This window comes from Eptesicus fuscus, chromosome 17 (assembly GCF_027574615.1).
Source record: "Eptesicus fuscus isolate TK198812 chromosome 17, DD_ASM_mEF_20220401, whole genome shotgun sequence".
NCBI lineage: Eukaryota > Metazoa > Chordata > Mammalia > Chiroptera > Vespertilionidae > Eptesicus > Eptesicus fuscus.
Window position 1 is genome coordinate 16,442,252 of NC_072489.1, and position 23,269 is coordinate 16,465,520.

Here is a 23,269-nt window from a genome sequence, read left to right on the forward strand (position 1 = left end):
TCCATCCACTGAGCCAAACCAGCTAAGGCTATAACAGAGCTCTCAACATAGGACACATTCATGTAATGGAAACCTAAAAATAAGTAGGGATTTTATTATTAACACTAGAGGCCAGGTGCAGGAATTCATGTGTGGGTGGGGTCCCTCAGCCTGGCTGACAATCAGGGCCAATCGGAGCGGCCAGAGGTTGGCCAGCTGCGGGGAGGGGCCATGGGAGGTTGGCTGTGGGAGTGCACTGACCACCAGGGAGCAGTTCCTGCATTGAACATCTGCCCCCTGGTGGTCAGTGTGCATCATAGTGACCCGTCAACCGGTTGTTCAGTCACTTAGGCTGCTTAGGCTTTTATATATATACATAGGTTGGCATATTTATGCACACCTACTTGTATTCACCTTTTAAGAGGTAATTTAATTTAGAAACATTTATTTATTTATTTATTTTAAATATTTTTTTTATTGATTTTAGAGAGGAAGGAAGAGGGAGAGAGAGATAGAAATATCCATGATGAGAGAGAATCAGGGATCAGCTGCCTCTTGCAAGTCCCCCACTGGGAATCAAGCCCACAACCTGGGCATATGCCCTTGACGGAAATCAAACCTGGGACCTTTCAGTCCACAGGCTGGTGCTCTATCCACTGAGCCAAACTGGCCAGGGCTAGAAACATTTATTTTTAAATATATTTTTATTGATTTCAGAGAGGGAGAGAGAGATAGAAATATCAATGATGAGAGAGAATTGTTGATCGGCTGCCTCCTACATGCCCCACATGGGATCAAGCCCATAATCCAGGCATGTGCCCTGACTGGGAATTGAACCCTGACTTCCTGGTTCTTAGGTTGATGCTCAACCACTGAGCCACACTGGCTGGGCTAGCAAAGATTTATTGAGCACTATTTATATCTGTCATTGTTCTGTAGGTTGTTAATTGGCTGTTGCACACAAGTTTCTCATAGTCTAAGAGGGAGACAGGCAGATAGACAAACTATAATAGTGGCTGAAAAACACAACAGTAGAAATATATTGATACATCTGTTGCCCAGAGGAAGAAAGGCCTATAGTATAGGGAGGGCATCAGGAGATGGGCATGAAAGGCTTTATGGAACAGGCAACAGTTCACTGGAGCAAGGCTGATCCGAATTCCTCTAAATTGCACCCAGCACTGCAGGAGATATAGATCTCAATTTTGATTAATAGGTAGATTCATACAGGAAGGGGCACTCTTTTCTAGGAAGCTTGAGAACTTGTGGGACAAACCCAGCCATTCCTTGCTCTGGAATCGAAGCCTCTGCTGCTGCCACTTTGAAATGAGCTTTGGAGGAAAGCACTTGGAATTAGTCCATGATCCTATCGGGGGAAACCACAGTCCCTGAAAGGGTGTATGTGAGTTACAGAGCCCGGAGAACTAGCAGTCTGAGTGTTGAGTAAAAGGCCCCTGCAGGAGAATGGGGGACAGGGGAGAGCAGAAATGTTTACTATAATTAGTTCTGGGAGTAATAGAGCTGGGGGAGGGAGAGGAGTGCAGCCGGCAACTATTTTGAGCACAACTCCGATTGACAGGACACGTGTGCTGGACTGGACTGATCCCAGGGCCAAGTTGCCTGCCTGCGGTGTGTGGTGTGGGGGGGAAGGCCTGTGGCAGCAGGCGCAGGACAGCCAGACAGACAGGCCGGACGGGGTACCAGCACCCCGACTTCTCTCCCTGGGACACTGTCCACACTCCGAGGGCCATAGGCCAACCTGAGCGATGGGTGCTGAGAAGGAGGTGCTGGTCACACTGTCAGGGGGAGCCCCCTGGGGCTTCCGACTTCAGGGGGGGGCCGAGCAGAGGAAGCCCTTACAGGTATCCAAGGTAAGGGAGAGCCCCTATATTGAGGTTTCAGGGAAAGGGGGAACCTGGGGAGAGTCATGTGGCGGAGAAGTGGGAGGCTATGAAGAAGAGGAGTGGGGTGGGTAGATGGGCAGGGAAGCATGCTAAAGTTTGCTGTGGGAAGTAGCGTCTTGTGGGGGTGGGGGCTATCAGAAAAGGGAATTCCTGGTTTCTGGTAGCAAAGAAAAAAAGACTGTCTCAGTTCCCTGCAGCACCATAGCAGCAGAGGCCCAGGGCTGGCCACCCAGTCTCCTGGGTCTGTGCCTCTACCCAAACTCCAGGAATGTAGGGAAGGTTCTAATTTCTCTCTAACTAAACTGATATGTGATGAGCTGAGGCTGTCATGCCAGCCCAGCCTAGCCCTGCCCTGCCCTGCCCATGCCTCCAGTGCTCCTCTTTTCCTACGCCAGATCCTTCCTCACTAGGCAAGACTCTTTTTTTGGTGCTAGCCTGTCAGTTGAAGTTGTTACCCTATTGGTTTCACCATACAGGCTTAATTTTTTCAACTGTAAAATGTGGGTAATAAGACTTCCTACTTCATAGAACCACTCTAAGGATTAAATGCAATAATATATGTAGAGTGCTTAGCACCATGCCTAACATTTAGTAAGCACTCAGTAAGTGATAGCCACCAAGGCACACATATACACACACAGTCACAGTCTCCCAGAATCTGCAGGACTCCCTCCAATCTGGAATAATGTTCTAAAACATTACTAGTAGACTATGTAGATAATAGTGCCTGGGATTCCAAGGCCTAGGAGTGAACTATTAGCTAGTATAGACATTGCCCTTAGAGGAAAATCTTGGAAAGCCATTTCTAGCACCTGTCCTGCCCAAATCCTCTCATTCAGTGATTATCCTACTTCCCCTCATAATGTATTGCTCCCTCCACTCTGTACCTTCTTCCCTCTAGGAAGGCCCCCTTAACTGCAGTCGCATGCCCCTCTCCACCCTTTCTTACATTGCAAAGTAAAATCCCTCCCACACATGGGTCCTTCCCATCCTAACTCCTTCCATTCTATTCCCCCTTGGAGCCCTCCCTCACCTACAGTCTCTCCTCCAACACCTTCTCAGATCCGAAGACGGAGCCAGGCTGGCAGAGCAGGACTCCGAGAGAGGGACCAGCTTTTGGCCATCAATGGGGTCTCCTGCACCAGCCTCTCCCATGCCAGTGCCATGAGCCTCATCGATGCCTCAGGGACTCAACTTGTCCTCACTGTGCAGAGGTATGGACTCCTCCTAAGGCAATCCATCCCGTCCCCCTACTCCCTGACTCAGCTCTGTGTCTCACTGGCCTGGCTTCAGCAACTAACAAGTACCTATTTCTGCTCATGTATCAGTGCTGGAATGTAGGTGTTAGTGCAGGCCTCCCAAAGGGCTTGAATAGATCTGTAAATTAGGGATGGAGTGTCAAGTGGCTGAGTGTGTGGGCCTCCTTCAACCCCTTGCCTGTCTCATTGTCACATCTCCTCAAAGCCCATTTCTACTCACAGTCCTCCAGGCACATTTGCCTCCCAGTTTGTCTTCAGATCTCCACTCTTCCCAACCCATTCCACCTATATCTCCCTTCTCCCCTTACCTCCTTTTCCCACCCCCTCCAGATCTCTAGCTGGCAGTCATCCGACCCATTTCTCAAGTTCTCTCATCTTTCGCAGGGCAGAGGAGGAAGGGCCTTTGCGATCTCCATCCCCTGGTGAGCTTCAGGTGCTGTCACCTTTATCTCCGATGAGTCCGGAGCCCCCTGGTGCTCCAGTTCCCCAGTCTCTTCAGCCTGGGAGCCTCCTCTCACCCCCTGATAGTGAGGCCTACTACGGAGAAACAGACAGTGATGCTGATGGCCCTGCCACCCAGGAGAAGCCCCGCCGACCCCGCCGCCGAGGCCCCACAAGGCCCACCCCTCCGGGAGCCCCACCTGATGAGGTCTACCTGTCTGACAGCCCTGCAGAGCCGGCACCTGCTACCTCTGGCCCTTCCAACCAGGGTGACAGCCGTGTGAGCTCCCCGTCTTCGGAGAATGGGGCAACCCTTAAGCCACCCCCAGGCGAGGCCCTGCTGTTGCCCCATGGTACCCTCCGGCCTGGCCCTCATCTCATCCCTATGGTGGGGCCTGTCTCCCACCCAGTGGCAGAAGATCTTACTACCACCTACACCCAGAAGGCCAAGCAAGCCAGTGAGTGCCTGAACCATTTCCCCCTAGCCTTTTAATCTGAGCCCTAAATCCACCCCTTCATAACCATACCTTATTCTTCCCTTGGATATAGTCTTGGGGACAAGTGGAGAAGAGTGAGGAGTAGGAGGAGGAAATAATTATTCTCATGGTCCCATTATTTCTGCTGTTTGAACTAGTGCAGCAAAAAGGTACAGGAGGTTCAACCCAACTCAGTAATAGGGGAAGTAGGGAAATTGGAAAGAGATACGAGTCAATGAAGGCTTTGCTTGTTGTCCTTGCTATCATTTTGCTAGGTGCTAGATAGAGGACAGGGAAGGATTTTGAAGCAGGGCATGGCTACAGGGCCTCTTCAGTGTTAACTGCAGGCATAGAATCAGAGCAACCTTTGACCTTTGTAAATTCAGTTAGCATTCCTGGGGACTGGGAGGCTACGGGATAGTCATGAGTCCCTAGGAAGTGGTAGAGGGAGGGATCTTCAGCTCTTTATCTCAGGCAAGAATGTAGGCCTGGGCAGAAAAAAAAAAATCAAAACACAGTTCCACTTATCTCAAGCTCTCTGCTATTTTTGATGTGAGCTATAGAACAAGGTCTAAGAGCGAACTTTCTCCCCATTTATGCCTACCATGCCTCTCCCCAGAGCCCTTTCTTATCACCTTGGAAATCTCAGGATTATCCCTCTAGTTCTCATCTCCCATTCCTCCCCTCCACCATTCTGATTCCTGATCCATAGAATTTTTGTGTCTCTAAGTCTGGATTAGAAACTAAAGATGTGACAGTTTAGAGTCTGGCATCCCTAAGAATGTCCCATATACCACAAAGAAATTCCAGATGCATGCCCAGGATCCCATGCTTATCCCCAATTCTCATTTTAGCACTCTCTCCCTTCCCCTCATGCTGGGTGAGACTGGAGTTAGTGGCTCAGGGCTATTTTTAGTCAAGCAGACCTCATTGTCCAGTGGGGTGAAGTAGGGGGAAGGGTAGGCAGGTGCCCACGTCTATCACACCCGGGGCTTGTGGAGCAGGCCAGAGAAGGGAGGGGGACAGGCTCCAAAAATAGCACAGTGAGCTCATTCAGCTGCCAGCTCTGGGGACAAGACAAAGGGGCTTTAAAAGGCATGGGGGGTGGCTCAAGCTGGTCCAGCTCCAGCCAACACTGCCTTTCTCGGCATGGAGACCTTTGAGCCCATCGGCCAAGAGCCCCTCAGCCAAGAGCCCTTCAGCCAAGACAGCTCCAACAAAGCTCCAGGCCCAGCTCCTGAGCTACAGGACCCATTCTATGCAGGTACTACCTCCCCATGGCCAAGGGAGTTCTGGGATCTAGAAGGCAGGGGAATACACCAACAGTTAGGAAGGGTGGTCTTCGGGAAAGGTCTTACTCCCTTATCTATTCCTCTTTTTCCCTTCCTTTTCCTTCTTTTCTAAGGAAAGTTTCATGACCCCTCTCTCAGAATGGACTAATGCTGTGGTCACATGTCAAAGGGATTTGTGACCACATGAGCTGTAGAAAACTCAAGGGGAGGGTGTGTGAATGAGAGAGAAGTGTGAATAACCTATCAACATATTAAGGTCTGTATATGGGAGAAAATATGTGTGAATAAGAAAGTGTCTGTATACAGGTGTAGCTAGTGACAAGAAAGCTTTAATAGTAATGGTTACTCACAGTGGAACTTATGGCTGCTGTTAAATGCTAAATTTACCTACATTATCTCACTTAATCCTCATAGCAACCCTATGAGGTAGCTATTATCATTCCCATTTACAGATGAGGAAACTGAACTTCAATGAAGTGAAGTAACTCTCCCCAGAACCAAAGACCTAAACTGAACTCTGACTCCAATATCTATCTCTTGTTCACAGTTCTGTTCTGTGGTATAAATGTTGGGATGGGCACAAGGAGAGCTCTAATTAGGAGGGAGTTGGTATCTTGAGTAGAAAGGAGATGGAATTTCAATAATTTTTTTAGGAGGAACTGGGGATCATGGGTCAGAAAGCCCAAGGCAGGGTCCCAGCAGCAGGGCAGCCTCTCCCACTTCCTGGCCCCACCTCCCAGGCCCCACATGGCATGGGAAGCCCTGCCCTGCCTCCCCTTCGTATATTAATCCTTTTGTGCCTGCCTGGTGGTGGCGGCCTGAGCTCTCTACCTAGAAGGCTGACCCCTAAGGAAGATTACTCCACTCGCAACCTCAGCTGGGGGGAAAGGTGAACAGATTTAGTCAGTGACTTTGAGGTATCCTAAAGGTTTGGAGGATTGCCTTGGAGAGCAGCACTCTGGCTTCTCCTGCATCTCGGATCTGACGCTATTCCTGGCTGTGAGTAGCGGGATGTGAGGCAAAGAAGAGTGCCTGGCAGTTGCAAGGCCAAAGTCTGCTCTAAAACTTTGTTCAAACTTTTAGGAAAAGGACCTTTGCAGGGGGAACTCTGGGAAGAAGGGCCATCTGGAATGTGCATGTGTGTGAATATATTCAAGTGACTCTATGTGTGTTTTTGTTTAAATACATGTGTGAACTAGGGTATATATAACCTGGGGTATATGTAAATGAGAGAGAAAAGTCCATGAGAAAATGTGCCCACAGCTGGCTTTTACTAGCCCCATATTCTTGTTGAAATGATGTGTGGTGGGTTATTCCTATGAATGCATATGATGTGGACTGCATGGTGGGGGTGGAATAAGATCCTTGTTGCTAAGGGTCCTTTGTGTCCTTATCATAGGGGTAAGTGAGTAAGTCCCAAACTTTCTGAGATCTCTGTAATGTGATCTCTGTGGTGGGAGAAAGGTGTCCCTTCTCATCTTTTGTCTCCCTGGGACCTGCCTCATCTTTCTGCCTGGGAAGTGACCTCCCCTACCCCCCACCCCAACCCACCCCTGCGTTGTCAGCCAGAAATGGAGGGAGGCAGGGGAGGCATGTGAGTGGGGTGGGTAACAGCACATCTCTGGGAAGATAGGAGCAGAATGGAGGGAGGAGAGGAGAGGAGAGCTGTGGTCAGAGTGGTGTCTGGACAGCCAACTGGACTCGGCCTTCCTTTTAACTGTCCTTGGTTTCACCTTTCACCCTCCAATCTGCCCCCAAGTCAGAGGACCTTGAAAAGGCAGGAGGTGGGGGGGCCGAGGGGGCTGGCCGGGGAGGGGGTGAAAGCCTTGGGAAATAGGACTCCAAGAGGCTCACCGAGCTTTTCCCCCCTCCCGGCCTCCTCAGAACTGCAACGGGCAGAGAGCCTCCAGGAGAAGAGCGTGAAGGAGGCCAAGACCAAATGCCGGACGATTGCATCCCTGCTGACTGCAGCCCCCAACCCCCACTCCAAGGGGGTGCTTATGTTTAAGAAAAGACGGCAGAGAGCCAAGAAATACACCTTGGTGAGCTTCGGGTCTGCAGCTGGGCCAGGCGCCGAGGAGGAAGAAGACGGGGTCCCTCCAACGAGCGAATCCGAGCTGGACGAGGAGGCCTTCTCCGACGCCCGCAGCCTCACCAACCAGTCCGACTGGGACAGCCCCTACCTGGACATGGAGCTGGCCAGGCCGGGCTCAGGCGCAGCAGAGGGCCCGGGCCCGGGGCCGGGAGGGCAGCTGAGTGAGGCCTCGGGGCGAGGGGTCCAGCTCTTCGAACAGCAGCGCCAGCGCGCAGCCTCCAGCGCCCAGGAGCCGGCGGGGGACGGGCCAGCGGCCGGGGACGGGCCGGCAGCCGCGCTCAACGGGCGGGCCCTGCAGTCACCCCCTCGGGCCCAGAGTGCTCCGCCCGAGGCGGCCGGGCTCCCCGAGTCGGCAGGCCCTTTGGCGGGCCCCAGACCCTTCCTCCCAGGCGGTGGAGCCCCTACCCCAACTCCAAGCATCTTTAACCGGTCAGCCAGGCCCTTTACCCCGGGCTTTCAGGGGCAGCGGCCAGGTACCACCTCGGTTATTTTCCGGCCCGTGGCCCCCAAGAGGGCGAGTGAAAGCCTGGGAGGCCTCAGCCCTGCTCCACCACCTTTCCTGGCCTCTGCTCAGGGGCCCACCCCTCTGCCCAGCTTCCCCTCCGGGGTGCCCAGCCACCTGTCAGCCTCCAGTTCCCCCAGCACCCCTCGCTCTTCGGGCCCCGTGACGGCCACCAGCTCCCTGTATATCCCAGCCCCCAGTCGCCCTGTTACGCCAGGCGGGACCCCAGAGCCCCCCGCTCCCTCTGGCACAGCTGCCATGACCTCCACCGCTTCTATCTTCCTGTCGGCGCCTCTGCGACCCGCTGCGCGCCCAGAGGCGCCCGCCCCCGGCCCCGCCGCCCCCGAGCCCCCCAGCGCTCGGGAGCAGCGCATCTCGGTGCCAGCGGCTCGCACTGGCATCCTCCAGGAGGCCCGGCGTCGGGGGACTCGGAAGCAGATGTTCCGGCAGGGAAACGAGGAGACGAAGAACTCGCCCAACCCCGAGCTGCTGTCGCTGGTGCAGAACCTGGATGAGAAGCCCCGGGCCGGGGGTGCTGAATCTGGCCCCGAGGAGGATGCTCTGAGCCTGGGGGCTGAAGCCTGCAACTTCATGCAGCCACCAGGGGGCAGGAGTTACAAGACCCTGCCTCACGTGACACCCAAAACCCCGCCCCCGATGGCTCCTAAGACCCCGCCCCCTATGACTCCTAAGACTCCACCCCCCGTGGCTCCTAAGCCCTCATCTCGAGGGTTCCCTGAAGGGCTAGTGAATGGGGCAGCCCCTTCCGCTGGAATCCCTGAGCCACCGAGGCTTCAGGGCAGGGGTGGGGAGCTATTTGCCAAGCGGCAAAGCCGAGCGGACAGGTACGTGGTAGAGGCCACACCTAGTCCTGGCCTTGGCCCTCGGCCCCGAAGCCCTTCTCCTACTCCCTCGCTGCCCCCTTCCTGGAAATACTCACCCAATATCCGTGCCCCACCTCCTATTGCTTACAACCCACTGCTCTCACCCTACTTCCCCCAGGCTGCCCGAACTCTCCCTAATAAGGCCCAATCCCAGGGGCCGCGGGCAACCCCCAAGCAGGGCATCAAGGCTCTGGATTTCATGCGGCACCAGCCCTACCAACTGAAAACTGCCATGTTCTGTTTTGATGAGGCTCCCCAGACTCCTGGTCCCACCTCCTCAGGGCCCCCCAAAACTGCCCGAATCCAGGAGATCCGCCGATTTTCCACTCCAGCACCCCAACCCACTGCAGAACCCCTGGCTCCCACTGTGCTTGCCCCCAGAGCAGCCACTACATTGGACGAGCCCATCTGGAGGGCAGAGCTGGCCTCAGTCCCTGTCCTTAGCCCAGCCCCTCCTCCAGAGTCTCCCAGGGGTCTTGGGACCTCACCCAGCTCCTGTGGCTTCCAGGTAGCCAGGCCCCGGTTTTCCGCCACCAAAACGGGATTGCAGGCTCAGGTGTGGAGGCCTGGTGCAGGCCACCACTGAGCAGGCACAGCTCCCAGGACCAAGGAGAGTTGCTTCTCCCGTTCCTCAAGTTGCTTCTCCTACCCAATCCACCCCCTCTCTCAGGCGTTTGGAGGTTAAATTCCCTCCTGCCAGAGATAGTTTTGGAGTTGGTATCCCATCCCCATTTCCTCCTGGCTCCCAACCTCCCTTCTGCTTCCCAACCTAATATTTCTGCTTTGGTATTTGTGCTTCTCTTTGTCTTTGTAGTTTCTTGCCTGGATCTTTGTCTTTATCGCTAGGTCTCTCCACCCACATCCCCTCACTGGTCTGTATTTCTCTACTTTGTTCTTTTCTCTGTGAACTTCATAACATTCAATGAGAAGCACACAGAGAAGCTACCACTGAGCACTCAGCAAGAATCTCACCACCAGGCAGGCAGCAATGAAACTGGATTGATCCTTGTTTGCACTAAGTTACTCTCTACTGCTCACCTTTTCCAAAGTTGGCTGGCATATACCTCGGCATGTATGTGTGCGTATGTATGTGTGTACGCATGTGCAAGTGCACAGATGTGCTCTTCTGTCTGAGGCAAGAGTAAGAGGACAGATCTAAATGAAGACCTAATGTGGGTCTCACCCTTGCACTGATGAAAGAAGGGTGAGATGACCCCACATGGATAATCTAGGGGAGGAAGAGATTCACTACAGTTAAAGACTAGCATCTGTAATTGGTATACAGCATCTTGTGAAACGTATGGAGTATGAGGAGACTTGAAGGGCCAAGGCAGTTTGTATGGGCTGCATTATACCAGTTAGGGCAGGAATCGAACTAAAAATTCTATTCCTCAGGATTTCAGTTAGCAACTTGACAGGCCCATACTGAGCAACAAGCACCCAGGAAGTGAACAAAAAGAAAAATGTCCTCTAAGAATGAACAACATTGGCTTCACTTCCTCTAAGCTTAGGACAGACAGAAAAGAGCCATGGTGTGGAACATGAGGCAGAACCAGGAGCAGAGCAGAAATTAATGAAATCGATTGAGCCACAAAGAGGAGCATGGTGAGAGAGTGAGAATGCAGTGTTGGCAGAGAGTAAAGTTAGGTAACAAGAAACCAACTGTGTACAAGAGGAGGATTGGGGGGAATTGTGATGGAGAAGAATGCATTTGTTCTGAGTGAAGTGGATGATGGTGGGGGGATGTCAGAGTATATACTAAGTGTTGAAAAAACAGTTGGTATCTGTGCTACCTCCTTTGAGTCTGTCCCTCTGTCTTCTGCAGCTTGTCCTGACAACCTGGGAAAGGGCTAGGAAACACCCAGAGCCAACCCTCTTTTCAGTCCTACCCTACCCCTCAGACCCTAGCTCTTGTTCCTTTCCAGCTTCAGGTCCTGATCTCTGATCCTAAAGGAGTGTAGACTCCCCTTTCACCATGACTACCAAGGGTCACGTTTGCTGCTTGATCTGGAAATTGATCGTTTCTTTTGTATATTGGGTGTGAGTCACAGTACTTTTGTTTGTGCACAAGAATAAACTTATACCCCACACCTTCTGTTGCTGTCTTCTCTTCTAGGTTTATACCCAAATCCTGATTTCCCCTTGATCTTAATTCATTCAATGATCCTGACCTCCTGATTCCTGGTCTCTTTTTCCATTGCTGCCCTTCTATGTTTCACCCTTTTGCCCTTTACTCCTGGTATCTTGATCTTCTCTACCAATTCTGTCTCATTTCTATTTAGTCACTTCTACCACTCCCCTTGGTTCCCTCTCCCCACATTTCCCATACAGACTGTCCCTCTTTCAATCTCTTGCTCCATACTTCCCAAGCTAGGCCTCTGTTTACAGAACTAAGAGAAGTTGGAAAAGCCCTTTGCCATCAACATTTCCTAGCTCCCTAGAGGAAGCAACCATATTTCCATGGGAAAACAATGACTGTAGGGTGAGGGAAGGGAGAGGGAAGAACAATAGAGAGGGTGGGCAGATAGTGTGGATTGAGACTAATAAAGAAGAGAGTGCAAGTAAGGGGGGGGCGGGGGAGGAGAGGCCAGGGGGAGGTCAGTGGAGAAAAAAAAAAGAGAGACATATGTACTACTATGTATAAAAACAATAAAAATTTAAAAAGAGAATGAATAAAACCTTCCTAGAAAAAAAAAAAAAGAAGAAGAAGAAGAAGAGAAGGCACAAGAGGCCAACTAAAATTGGACTTTGGAGAAGGAAGTGCCATTGCTCCAATTTTACCAGCAGGGGGCATATTTGCACCAATAACCAGGTCCAGGACCCAGATGCTCCTAAGTACAGTCTCAGAATTCCAAAGGAAGGAAGGCCCAGAGAGCATAGGCTAAATATTCTATCTTCACCCACCTGGTAGTTTTAGGCACTTAATGACAGGAGATGGTGAGCATAAGCAGCCATCAAATTTTGGTTTGTTATTGAGGGGAGGATGGTAGTGATGATGAAATCACCATTTGCTATTTGTTTTTTTTCTTCTAATTGCTTCTTTGGGTTGGGAGGAAATGGAGAAGGAAGACAAAAGATGAGGGATCTAGAGGCTAAACTGATCTAGGAAGAGGCCAACTACAGAAAGCTAAAGCCCTTTCAGCTCCTAGCCTGAACCTGAAAAGTTTAGGATGGGAAAAGGGCATGGTCAGGAAGAGTGGAGAGCTCACAGAGGAACAGGGGGGTATTCTGGGAGCTACAAAACCCATTTCTTAAAGCAGCCACAATAGGGTGGTTCCAGAACCTAAGCAGAAGGTAGAGGAGGATCCAGATGTTCATGGAGCTACTGGGGAACAGGCTTCTCACAAGGGAGCTCTCCAGCTAGTGCCCCTGCCCAGAGGTTTCTCTGGAACAATGCAAATGGGATATGTGTTCCTTTAAAGAAAAGTCCAAGTAGGACCCTCAGAGAGCAAGGCCTTGGCAGGTCAGAAGCCTTCATACACTTCTCAGAGAAACATCAACATCTATCCTGCAGAGTAGGCTGAACTGAGCACCCCAACAGCAAATAGGGGTGAAAAGGCAGAAATTGGTCAGGTCTTCCCCACATCTTCCCTTACAGCCTAGAAAGCACTGGGTTTGGTTAATTTGGTCCCTTAATCTGCTAAAATCTGGCCCTCCCAGAGGAAAGATCAACCCATCCAGGAACTTTCAAAGAGTAGTTCCATTGTGAACAGACATCCCTTTCCCAAACATAGTGCCTTACACTTTCCCACCCCAAAATGCACCCACATGTCCTTCCAGCTGTGATGTAGATTGGCTCCGAGTGGCTCTCCAGGTTCTTGTTCTCCCACTCCGAATTCCTAGCTACCATTTGTTGCCTACCTCCTCTCCCCTTCTCAGTTTTCACTTTCTCCCTGAATGCTTCTCAGACTCTAGATGTTAAGTGAAAGGGAGTTCCTGGGCAGACTGGATCAGACAATTTAGTGGGAGAATCCCAAAGGCCTTTTTTTCATTCCTGAGCCTCTGGGCAAGGAGGGCAGGATCTTGGTTCCAGGGTCTCAGTACCCCTTGTGCCATTTGAGCTGCTTACGCTCACCATCTCTATTAATAACCACCCTCCCTCCCCCACTGCCAGTGCTTCCCCCACGCCTGCCCAGCTCGGGTTCTCCAGTCACAGCAGCTCAGTCCTCCAAAGCTGCTGGACCCCAGGGAGAGCTGACCACCGCCCAAGCAACTGGTAAGTCTCCAACTCTATAACCAGAGGGGCTGGAGCCCATTCTGTTGACTGTTGTGTCTGTGTATGCAACAGCGACCCTTGATCCTGGGGTAGTTCCCTCTCCCCCATCTATGCTCAGTTCCCAGCTGTCCAGTTCAGGGGAGCCACAGAGAGTTGGAAGGAGAGGGGCCCAGGAGGGTGGGGGGGAATAGAGATATTGGGGGATGCACTGGAGAAATAAGAAGGGGGTCTAAGAGGAAAAATAGAACCTCGAGGCTGAGAGATACAGGGAGAGTCCATTTAGCAGTTCCTGGACTCTGACCTCAGCAGACCCCACTAAGTTAGTAGAATTGCAGTTGTGTTGTGAGACAGGACTCCATAGAAGACAACATTTTTGCTGGTTGCCAACTTCTATCAAGGAGGAGCTGAAGTCTGTATCTTTTCCAGCTTGTCCCCCTTCACTGCCAGATACTATTATTATGTTCCTGTCCTCCTTCAAATTCCCACTGCTATGATATTGCTGAGTTGACATGCATCAAGGTTCAAATGTTCCCTGACCCACCCCCGCCCCACCCCTCTCTAATTTTGGGGTCTGGGGCAGGGGTAACTGAAATGGAGCAGGGAGCACTGCTGTGACCTCCCAGGCCATATTCCAGCTGGCCCAGTGGAGGAGCAACAACCTCTCCTTCCTATGGAGAATGTTTTTGGCTGGATCTCAACCCTGGCAGAACATTTTTCTGACCCCCTGGGTGTTGGGGAAGACTGAGGAGAGATCAGAGCTTGGTATGACAGCCCCAATCTGAGATCCCCATTCAAATAAAAACTTCAAATCATGCTAATGAAACCTGGGTGCATTGCCCTGCCTGTGTGTTACTTGTTTGTTTGTTTTAGCCCCTGCCTCCCAACATGCACTGTGAATCTAATGCATGCACTAGCACTTTGTAAAACAGCTGCAAAGAGGTTCGGAGAAGGTAGGGGCAGGGCTACATCTATAGCTTTTGCCCTGCCTCCCAAGAGAAGAGAAGCCCCAAAGTAGTGCGTTTTCACCACTAGAGGGAATATATATTTCGTTGAAAAGCTAATGAAATTTTGCTCTCTGAAGCCCTTACTGTAGACACACCCTTCCCAATCCCTGTTCATCTTTCAACTCCCTCTTCCCACCCTATCCAGGCTGAATCCTACCTCCACAATGCCGCTCTCAGGAACCCCAGCCCCCAACAAAAAGAGGAAATCCAGTAAGCTGATCATGGAACTCACTGGAGGTATGGCATATTTGCACCTGCCTAGGATAGGGCTTCTTATTAAGAGTATCGCTGGCCAGAAAGTCCCAGAAATACCATAAGGTTACATATGTCTTAGGGTGAAGAGACAAGAGAAATTCAGGAGTAGGGTGGGGTGCGGGATGGTGGTAGTGGGTTAGGAGAACGTATTCAACACTAACTACTCACCCTTCCACACTTGTAATCTGAGACAATAACACCCATGCCATACTACCCAGCGTAGGTCCAGGACAACGGGACCCACAGGTCAGTGAGGTAGGTATGTTTAAGGAAGAAAACATATGCAATGGAGAGTGGCACAGAGTTAGGTTTCAGTAAATGGTTAATCTCCTTACTTCTTTCCTCAAAGCTAGGGAGCCTGTGTACGTATTTAAAATGGAAAACGGCACAGGCTGTTTGCAGCCAGAGTTCACTGAGGGGAAGAGCAGGAAAAGGAGTTAAGGCAGGAGTATACTAAGAGGTGTCCAACTCCACACCGTGTTGGCCTTTGGGCTTTACTACAGGCTACAGCTTCCCCAGTGGCTTCCCTCTATGATGTACTTCATTTGCCCTGTACCCCCATGTCCATGTCCCCTTGACTCCATTCATTCTCTCTACTCTAGTATTTCCACTATCTCCACTCTGCAATCCCGTTCCCATGCATTCGCTCCACCTTCAAAACTAGGAAATCAAAATCCCTTACAAACTAGATAGAATTTGATCAGACATCACAGACAGCATCTGCTTCCCTTAGCGATCTCTGCTGGGACACACACACTTAGTGATGGATGACATCTGCATGCTGAGCCCAGAAAACCCTCTTTTCCTCTTTCCCTGGCCTCTTCCTCCCCACCTCCCTAAAAGGTGGACAGGAGAGCTCGGGCCTGAACCTGGGCAAGAAGATCAGTGTCCCAAGGGATGTGATGTTGGAGGAGCTGTCACTGCTCACTAACCGGGGCTCTAAGATGTTCAAACTGCGGCAGATGCGGGTGGAGAAATTTATCTATGAAAACCACCCTGATGTCTTCTCTGACAGCTCAATGGTGAGTTCGGAACTTTACTACCCTCAAAGCCTAGTGCCCCTTCTGAAAGCTTCTTGGTAGGCCCCGAATCTCCAAAATACCACCAACCACCCATTCCCAGAAACTTAAAAGCCCATTAAAACCCCCAGCTATAGTGCGTCCTCAACAGCTCCAGGCTGAGTTACAGCCCACCTCCGAAACTCAGCCTCCATCTTAGAGCTGGTGAAGGTGGGTGGGGAGTACCACACCCTCAGGGAGAAAATTCCTTTCCAGTATGGGCAAGTGTTACAGATAGGGCTGCCAGAGAAAACACAGGAAGCCCAGCCCTGTGTTTTAAAGTTGAGATAAACACAGATAATTTTTTAGTAGAGTATGTCCCAGTCAATATTTTTACATAAAAATAAAATTTTAAATCCCAAGACACAAACTAAAATTTTAGATACAAAATAAATACTTTTTAGTATAAATATGTCGCAGAAACTTTTTGGGACATAAAAATTAAAAACTTTTTAAAATCCTCACCCGAGGATATTTTTCCATTGATTTTTAGAGAGAGGGGAAGACAGAGAGAAACATTGATGTGAGAGATACACATTAATTGGTTGCCTCCTGCACGAGCCCTGACCAGGGCCTGGGCTGGGGAGGAGCCTGCAACTGAGGTACGTGCCCTTGACCAGAATTGAACCTGGGACCCTTAGGTCCGTAGGTTGACTATCCACTGAGCCAAACTGGCTAGGGCTAAAAATTAAATTTAAATTTAAAATATAGAGCACTCATTTAAATTTGAATTTCAGATGTACAATGGATACTCTCATACATAAATATGTCCCATCCAATATTTGTGGCATATTTATACTAAAAAAGTATTTGTTGTGTGTCAGAGATTCAAATTTAACTAGTGTCCTATAATCTTTTTAAAAATATATATTTTTATTGATTTCAGAGAGGAAGGGAGAGGGAGAGATAGAAACATCAATGATGAATCATTGATCAGCTGCCTCATGTAGGCCCCCTACTGGGGATGGAGCCCACACCCAGGCATGTGCCCTTGACTGGAATCGAACCCGGGACCCTTCAGTCCACAAGCCGATGCTCTGTCCACTGAGACAAACCGGCCAGGGCGTGTCCTATAATCTTATTTTCTAAACCTGACAATCCCATAGAGTTAAATGAATTTTTATAGCCATCTCCTTCTTGAGCCATTCTTTTATCTAAGGACCCCAGATGTGGGGACTGACCCTATCCTTGAAGATCCTACGTTCCCTAGTCAGGATTCTTCAAAGAAACAGAAGTAGGGGTTGAAGAGAGCGGCCAGGCACAAGATGTTATAGCTGAGAAGGAGGGCATTGGCTCCATTTCCTTTTTACCCCCTCTACCTCCCCTGGGTAGTCAGGGGAGAGTGGAAATAGATGCATACATGGGGCCAGGGGCAGAAGTGTCTGTCACTGGCCTTTATGTAGAAGCAGAGTAGAAATGCTGAGCCAGTTATATCTAACTTTAGGAGACCAAAAGCCCTCCTTCCTGCCTGGGTCTGGTTACAGTGGGTGGAGCAAGGGGATGTGCACAATGGGTGGCCAGTACAGCCTCCTGAAGGAGTTGGTGGGTTATTTTTAGGCTTTGGGGTGAATCCAGTTTTGCTCTTTTGGTCACCCTTCCCCCTCCCCACTATAGTTTCACTATCAGGAAGTCCTGTTCCAACAGGCACCTAGAGGAGAGAGGGAGAGAAAGAGAAAAAGAGAGAAAAGAGTTCTGTTAGACAAGATGAGGAGGGGGCTGGACAGAGACCTCTGTAGTTCTTCAAATGAAGACTGGGTTCTCCATGCCAAAGCTATATCTCAAATTTTAGCTGAGCAGAAGTTTTGGTCCTCTTTGCTTTGGGAAGGATGGGAAGGAGGGGTGTGGAGAATGAGTTGTCGCCATCCTAAGGTATTATTAGGGGAACTGAGCCAAGGGAGCCCTACCCCTTAAGGAGAGTTTCATTCTTCATAGATAAGCTACCCACTATTCATCTATTGGAGGGGAGAATCTTAGAGGATTCACTGTCTCCTGGTTGGCCATTGTCTCTGATCAAATCATCCTTGCTATGCATACCTGTGTTTTTGTATGTTCCATACCCGTTGCTAACCTTCCCTTCACTCTGTCCTTTTCTTTCAGGATCACTTCCAGAAGTTCCTTCCTACAGTGGGGGGACAGCTGGGCACAGCTGGTCAGGGTTTCTCCTATGGCAAGGGCAGCAGTGGAGGCGAGGCCATGGGAAGTGGCTCTGCTGGACAGTATGGCTCTGACCAACAGCACCATCAGGGCCCCGGATCTGGATCTGGGGGTACAGGTGGTCCAGGGGCCCAGACTGGCGGAGGAGGAGCTGCTGGAACAGCAGGGGTTGGCGATACAGGAACAGGCAAGTATCCTCCCCCAAGAGTAATGTGTCTGCTCCCTAGAACAGCCATATCCCTAGGAATGAGACCTAGATTGGGTGTAGGGAGCAGGGGAGGCCTGAGATATCTTAATGGACTCTCTGGGTCCAGGAGAATAAAGAGATGTGTCAATTTCATTCAGAAGCCTTGTTTCTCAGTCACCTTTCTGGCTTTTCCGTGTAAGTCACAGATCTGACCCCAGGTTACCATTATTCCACAAACCTTATACAATTACCAGGAGGATGTTATACCTTTGGTCTCTGGCTCCAGCAACTTCCCTTGCACAGGGGTGTGAGACTAACTTCCCTTGGCTACTAACTGCTATTATTTGACTTACTTTCTTTTCCATTGCTGCTAGGAGACCAGGCAGGTGGAGAAGGAAAACATATCACTGTATTCAAGACCTATATTTCCCCATGGGAGAGAGCCATGGGAGTTGACCCCCACCAGAAAGTGGAACTTGGCATTGACCTGTTGGCCTATGGGGCCAAAGCTGAACTCCCCCAATATAAGTCCTTCAACAGGTAGGAGTGATGGGGAAGGAACCAGATGCATTTCGGTGTGTGGCAATGTGTCCTTAGTTGGGATGAAGACTTGGGTTCAAATGTTTCAGGAGGCAAGAGGACCTAATTGAAGGTCCTAGCTCAGAGAAACAGCAAACTATAACAAAAAATTGCTGGGAGGCAGGATTTGAATTTTAGTTCATAGGCCATTTATTAGCTGTGTGGGCATGGGAAAGTTACCCAACTTCTGGCCTTGGTTGCTTTGACTATAAATACTATATTATACATTTAAAGTCCTATTGAGGCTCCCTTTACTCAAAGTTAGGATTCCATTACTGTTCCTGCAGTAGGATTCTGGTCCTTTATACCCCACTTTAGTAAAGCTTAACTGTTCTTTTGAAATTGGGCTTCTCTAGACAGTGCATAGTAGATCTGTGTGAAAACAGGATAGGGAAGTGTTAGAAAAGTGCTTTTTCATTTGGTCCTAAGGAGCCTGGATTTCCCAGGAAATGTTCATCCCTCTCATCCAGACCATATACTATCCACTGGAGGCAGGGTAGGGATTCTATGTTGAAATTTAAGGTGGTCTCAGACCCTTGGGTCTATAATGTTTGGGGTTACTTTCTCTAAAATGCTGGGACACCAGGAAAACCAGGAAAGGGGATGGGAATGCTAATGCAGAAGAACAATAGGCATGCAGAAGCAATCTGCAACCAAAATTCCCAGACTTCCCTATCTTCAAAACAGAGTAACATCTCACTGATAAAGCTCTGTCTCTTTTATTCTGGTTTTTAATTAAATAATATATCCCCTTTTCAGGACAGCAATGCCTTATGGTGGATATGAGAAGGCATCCAAACGCATGACCTTCCAGATGCCCAAGTTTGACCTGGGGCCCCTGCTGAGTGAACCCTTGGTCCTCTACAACCAGAGCCTCTCCAACAGGCCTTCTTTCAATCGAACCCCTATTCCCTGGCTGAGCTCTGGGGAGCCTGTAGACTACAATGTGGATATTCGCATCCCCTTGGATGGAGAAACAGAGGAGCTGTGAGGTGTTTCCTCCTCTACTTTGCATCAAGTTTCCCCTCTCTGGTTTCAACTTGGAGAGGGAATGCTGAGCAGGATACCCCCACCTTCATTCCTTTCGGGAATGGAGGGAAAAAGAAGGGATAAATCTGCCATTCCATCCTTCACTCTGAGTTCCCACTCTGAGCATCCTTCTTCACCAACTCAGAGCTCTCCTTCCACTTGCTCTGTATGGAAACCTGCTCTTTTATGGAATTTGCTCTGCCATCAGTAACAGTCAATAAACTTCAAGGAAACACACTAATTTTTCCTCTGATATTTGAGGGCAGATGAAAACAATGCACAGAGACTAATTAAAGTCAAATACTAAACATTTATTATTCAAATTTCAAGACCAAATCTGAGCTCTGGTTAATTACACACCTACACCCACACTCATGAAACCACATTCATAGATGTATACGAAAACATACTTATTCAATAGTACATAAGGCAAATAATCATGCACAAACACATGTGCCAGCCTACATGTGGGCACAGCTAAGAAGCTACTTTATGCTATACTTAGGAAATAGGTGTCGGTGACCCTGCTGTTAGATTTCTTTATGTTGCTGATTAGGATTTGGGATAAGGATTATCCAAATATTACAGAACTAGAACATGCCACAAAGTTTCCAGATGACACCAGAGTGGGCTTAGTAATATATGTGTTAAAGGTTATAGATTCCCGAAAGGATGAGATAGAATAGGGAGTCATGTTGGAATCCAGAAGGAAGTGGGAGAGCCCTAGCCAGTCTGGCTCAGTGGACAGAGCATCAGCCGCAGACTGAAGCGTCCGGGTTTGAGTCCAGTCAAGGGCACGTACCTTGGTTGCACATTTCCCGGCATTGGTCGGGGTGCGTGCAGAAGGCAACCAATTGATGTGTCTCTCTCACATCGATGTTTCTCTCTGTCTCTCCCTCTCCCTTCCACTCTCTCTAAAAAAATCAATGGAAAAAGTTCCTCAGATGAGGATTAACAATAGAAGGAAGTGGGAGAAACCAGCTGTAGTTATGATATGCCTGGCTCTGAATGAACACAGCAAGAAAAGAACTAAGGGTCACAGGGGCACGGCAGTGGTGTCCAGAAAGTACTATGACTCTGAAGAAACAATGAGAGCCAATAGGAATGAGTAACAGTTCTCTCTCTCTCTCTCTCTCTCTCTCTCTTTGGCATGATTAAACAGACTTTACTTTTTTTCAATTACAGTTTACATTCAACATTATTTTGTATTAGTTACAGGTGTACAGTATAGTGGTTAGACACTTACATACTTCACAAAGCGTTCTCCCCAATATTTCTAGTATGTACCCACATGGTACATACATAGCTATTACAGTATTATTTACTATATTCCCTATTCTTTACTTTACATCCCTGTGACTATTAACATTGCTCTTTTTATTGATTTCAAGCATGGGGTTTCTTTAGAATCCCAGGACTTACTACTATGTTCCATAAAATAAGAGTGATGCAAACCAGGAATAATAAAGAAAAGACTTAATAGGTTCTGGAAAAATAAATTCTGAGAGCTGGTTGAAATCAGCCAACTTCTCGAGCTATTAAAGATTATACTAAGTTGCTAGACTCTACATAGACTGATACAATTTTCATGAACCTTGGGCCACATGACATTTACCTGGCACTTTCCTTTACAACCTAAGTAACTTCCAGGGATTCTTTCTATAAAGTTGTACACAAAGCTCTATTTCTATGTGCATTTTTCTAAGGAGAGTATTGTTATAATTTGATTTCCCTCCAAACAGACCCTGAAACAAAAATCTGAATGCAAGCAGCTAATTTGAGAGGTAATCCCAGAATTCAAGAAGTGTAAGGGAGTGAGAAGAAAGCCAAAAACAATGTTCTGGGCAATTAGGACTAAGTCCCACTGGGGACTCAGAATAATACTATTCAAATTGTGGTCCATGGATTGGCAGCATGATTATCTCTTGGGAGCATGGTTAAAAGTACAAACTCAAGAATCGATGGCTTACTAAGCTCTCCTATGTGTTAGTAAATTTTGAGAAACATTATAGATCATACCTCAGAATTGCCCCATTGAGGGCATAGGGAACTGGAGTTTTTAGCCTCCAAATCTCATCTCTCATTGGTTACAGATTGCTATTAGGACTGTTAACTCTGCTGGCAATTCCAGACAAAGGTGTTTGCGGTAAGAAGCTATGGGCTTGTACAAGATCTGTCTACCAAAGCTGTAGTAAACTCTGAGGTGGACTGAGGGAATATGGGTTTGACAGGATCTGGATAAGGGTCATAGCTTTCATCATATTCTCAGGTTTAAAACTCTGTGAGCCTCCCCAGAAGTTAAGGACAAATGTTTATTGAGCGCCTCTATATCCCAGGTACTAAGTCAGACATTAGAGGTACAAAGAAAAATAACTCATGTGACAAGGATATTTCACAGTCAACCATAAAATAATTATTATATGTCTACTCTTAAGGTTGGGATAAAAATAATTCCAGGGTCTGCTGGTCAACAGCCCTGAAAACCTAGCAACTTAATTTTTCCAAGCTCAGAATGTCTGAAATCTTAAATATAATAAAAATAATCATGATACAAGTTTACTAATTTACAGGGAGCCCAGGTTGGTTGTGAAACTATTTCCTTAGAAAAGTCTACTTGAAAGTGAAATTATTGCAATGGTGGTCGAATGCATTAGAAGTGCACACTTGTACAGGATCCAGCCAGAAATCCAGTCAAATCCTTAAGCTTTGCTATCCATTTGCTTGGAAATTATTCTTCTGTTAAAGCAACCCTTCTTCACAAATGTTCATACATTTGAATGCCACAGTTCACAGATGTCACATATTGGCAGCACAGCTAACCGACTATACTGTTCATACACATCTTCTGTTTGCCATCACTGTTTTATTTATTTATTTATTTTTAAAATATATTTTATTGATTGTTTACAGAGAGGAAGGGAGAAGGATAGAGAGTTAGAAACATCAATGAGAGAGAAACATCAATCAGCTGCCTCCTGCACACCCCCCACTGGGGATGTGCCTGCAACCAAGGTACATGCCCTTGACCTGAATCGAACCTGGGACTTTCAGTCCGCAGGCTGACGCTCTATCCACTGAGCCAAACTGGTTAGGGCTAGAGTTCCCTTTTAGATATGAGCGTGTGCTCTCCAGTGGGTCCTGGTCCCCACTTCTACCTCTTGTTTTACACCAGGCCATCTTTTATTGTTACTTGCCTAGCCTCTGCAGCCATTTGAGTTAGCAACTTCAAGGGATTCTTTTACATAAACCACATGCCCATAATACTGTGCCCCTAAAATCACCCAGATAGCTCATTCTCTAGATGAGGGTCTGGAGCTTTGCTAATATTATTGTCACTAGCCATTAATTATCTAATTAATAATTAAGATATTACATGCTGAAATAATTTGAATATGTTGGGTTAAAAATAAATTAATTTCATATGTATTACTTTAAAAAATGTAGCTATTAGAGATTTTAAATTGCACAATGCAGCTCACAATATATGTCTACTGGCCAGCACTGGTCTAGACTATGAGAGCTATTCAGGGGCTTTAAGAGAAAAAAAATGAATTCTCCATTAATTATTTCTACTTCCTTATTATCACCCTCGGTTTTATTCTTCCTTGTTGACCAACGTTAAGTTCACCTTCTGTTCCCAGATGCTACTCAGTCTGCATTTAAAGTTGTCTGAGCAGAGAGACAACGCCCTGCAACTAAGTGTTGAGTCACTGAGTAAGGATGTGTCCACTGGGCAGCAAGCAACAAGTGCAAAGTTGAAACCACACAACAATGCGGTCCCCTTCCGCATTCAAACATCTGTGTTTATGTTCCATTAAAAAACACACACGTTTATTTCCTATTTTGGTCGGGCTAACTGATGGGGGTGTGGCCCTCGTGGGTAAACATAAACATTTCTGTGGAACCAAACACCATTTGCAAACCAGTGCAGGGGAAGAACAGATGAAAACTTCCT

At 48.3% G+C, this 23,269-nt stretch overlaps 2 protein-coding genes across 3 annotated transcripts; both read left to right on the top strand.

Annotated features, from left to right (window-relative positions):
• The first annotated feature begins 1,745 nt into the window (after nucleotides 1-1,745).
• Nucleotides 1,746-10,922, top strand: SYNPO2L (synaptopodin 2 like). Of its 2 annotated transcripts, XM_008145374.3 has the most exons (4): nucleotides 1,746-1,850; nucleotides 2,946-3,097; nucleotides 3,527-4,041; nucleotides 7,236-10,922. In XM_008145374.3, the coding sequence occupies exons 1-4, from the start codon at nucleotides 1,746-1,748 to the stop codon at nucleotides 9,416-9,418; spliced, it is 2,955 nt and encodes a 984-aa protein (XP_008143596.2). In that variant the 3' UTR covers nucleotides 9,419-10,922. The 2 variants fall into 2 exon arrangements, with proteins under 2 accessions (XP_008143596.2, XP_008143597.2); XM_008145375.3 differs by lacking the exons at nucleotides 1,746-1,850; nucleotides 2,946-3,097; nucleotides 3,527-4,041 and adding an exon at nucleotides 5,209-5,323.
• Nucleotides 10,923-12,974: 2,052 nt separating this feature from the next.
• Nucleotides 12,975-19,551, top strand: MYOZ1 (myozenin 1). Its single transcript, XM_008145376.3, has 6 exons — nucleotides 12,975-13,048; nucleotides 14,198-14,289; nucleotides 15,151-15,329; nucleotides 17,463-17,706; nucleotides 18,081-18,246; nucleotides 19,045-19,551. The coding sequence occupies exons 2-6, from the start codon at nucleotides 14,217-14,219 to the stop codon at nucleotides 19,274-19,276; spliced, it is 894 nt and encodes a 297-aa protein (XP_008143598.1). The 5' UTR covers nucleotides 12,975-13,048; nucleotides 14,198-14,216; the 3' UTR covers nucleotides 19,277-19,551.
• The last annotated feature ends 3,718 nt before the right edge of the window (nucleotides 19,552-23,269 follow it).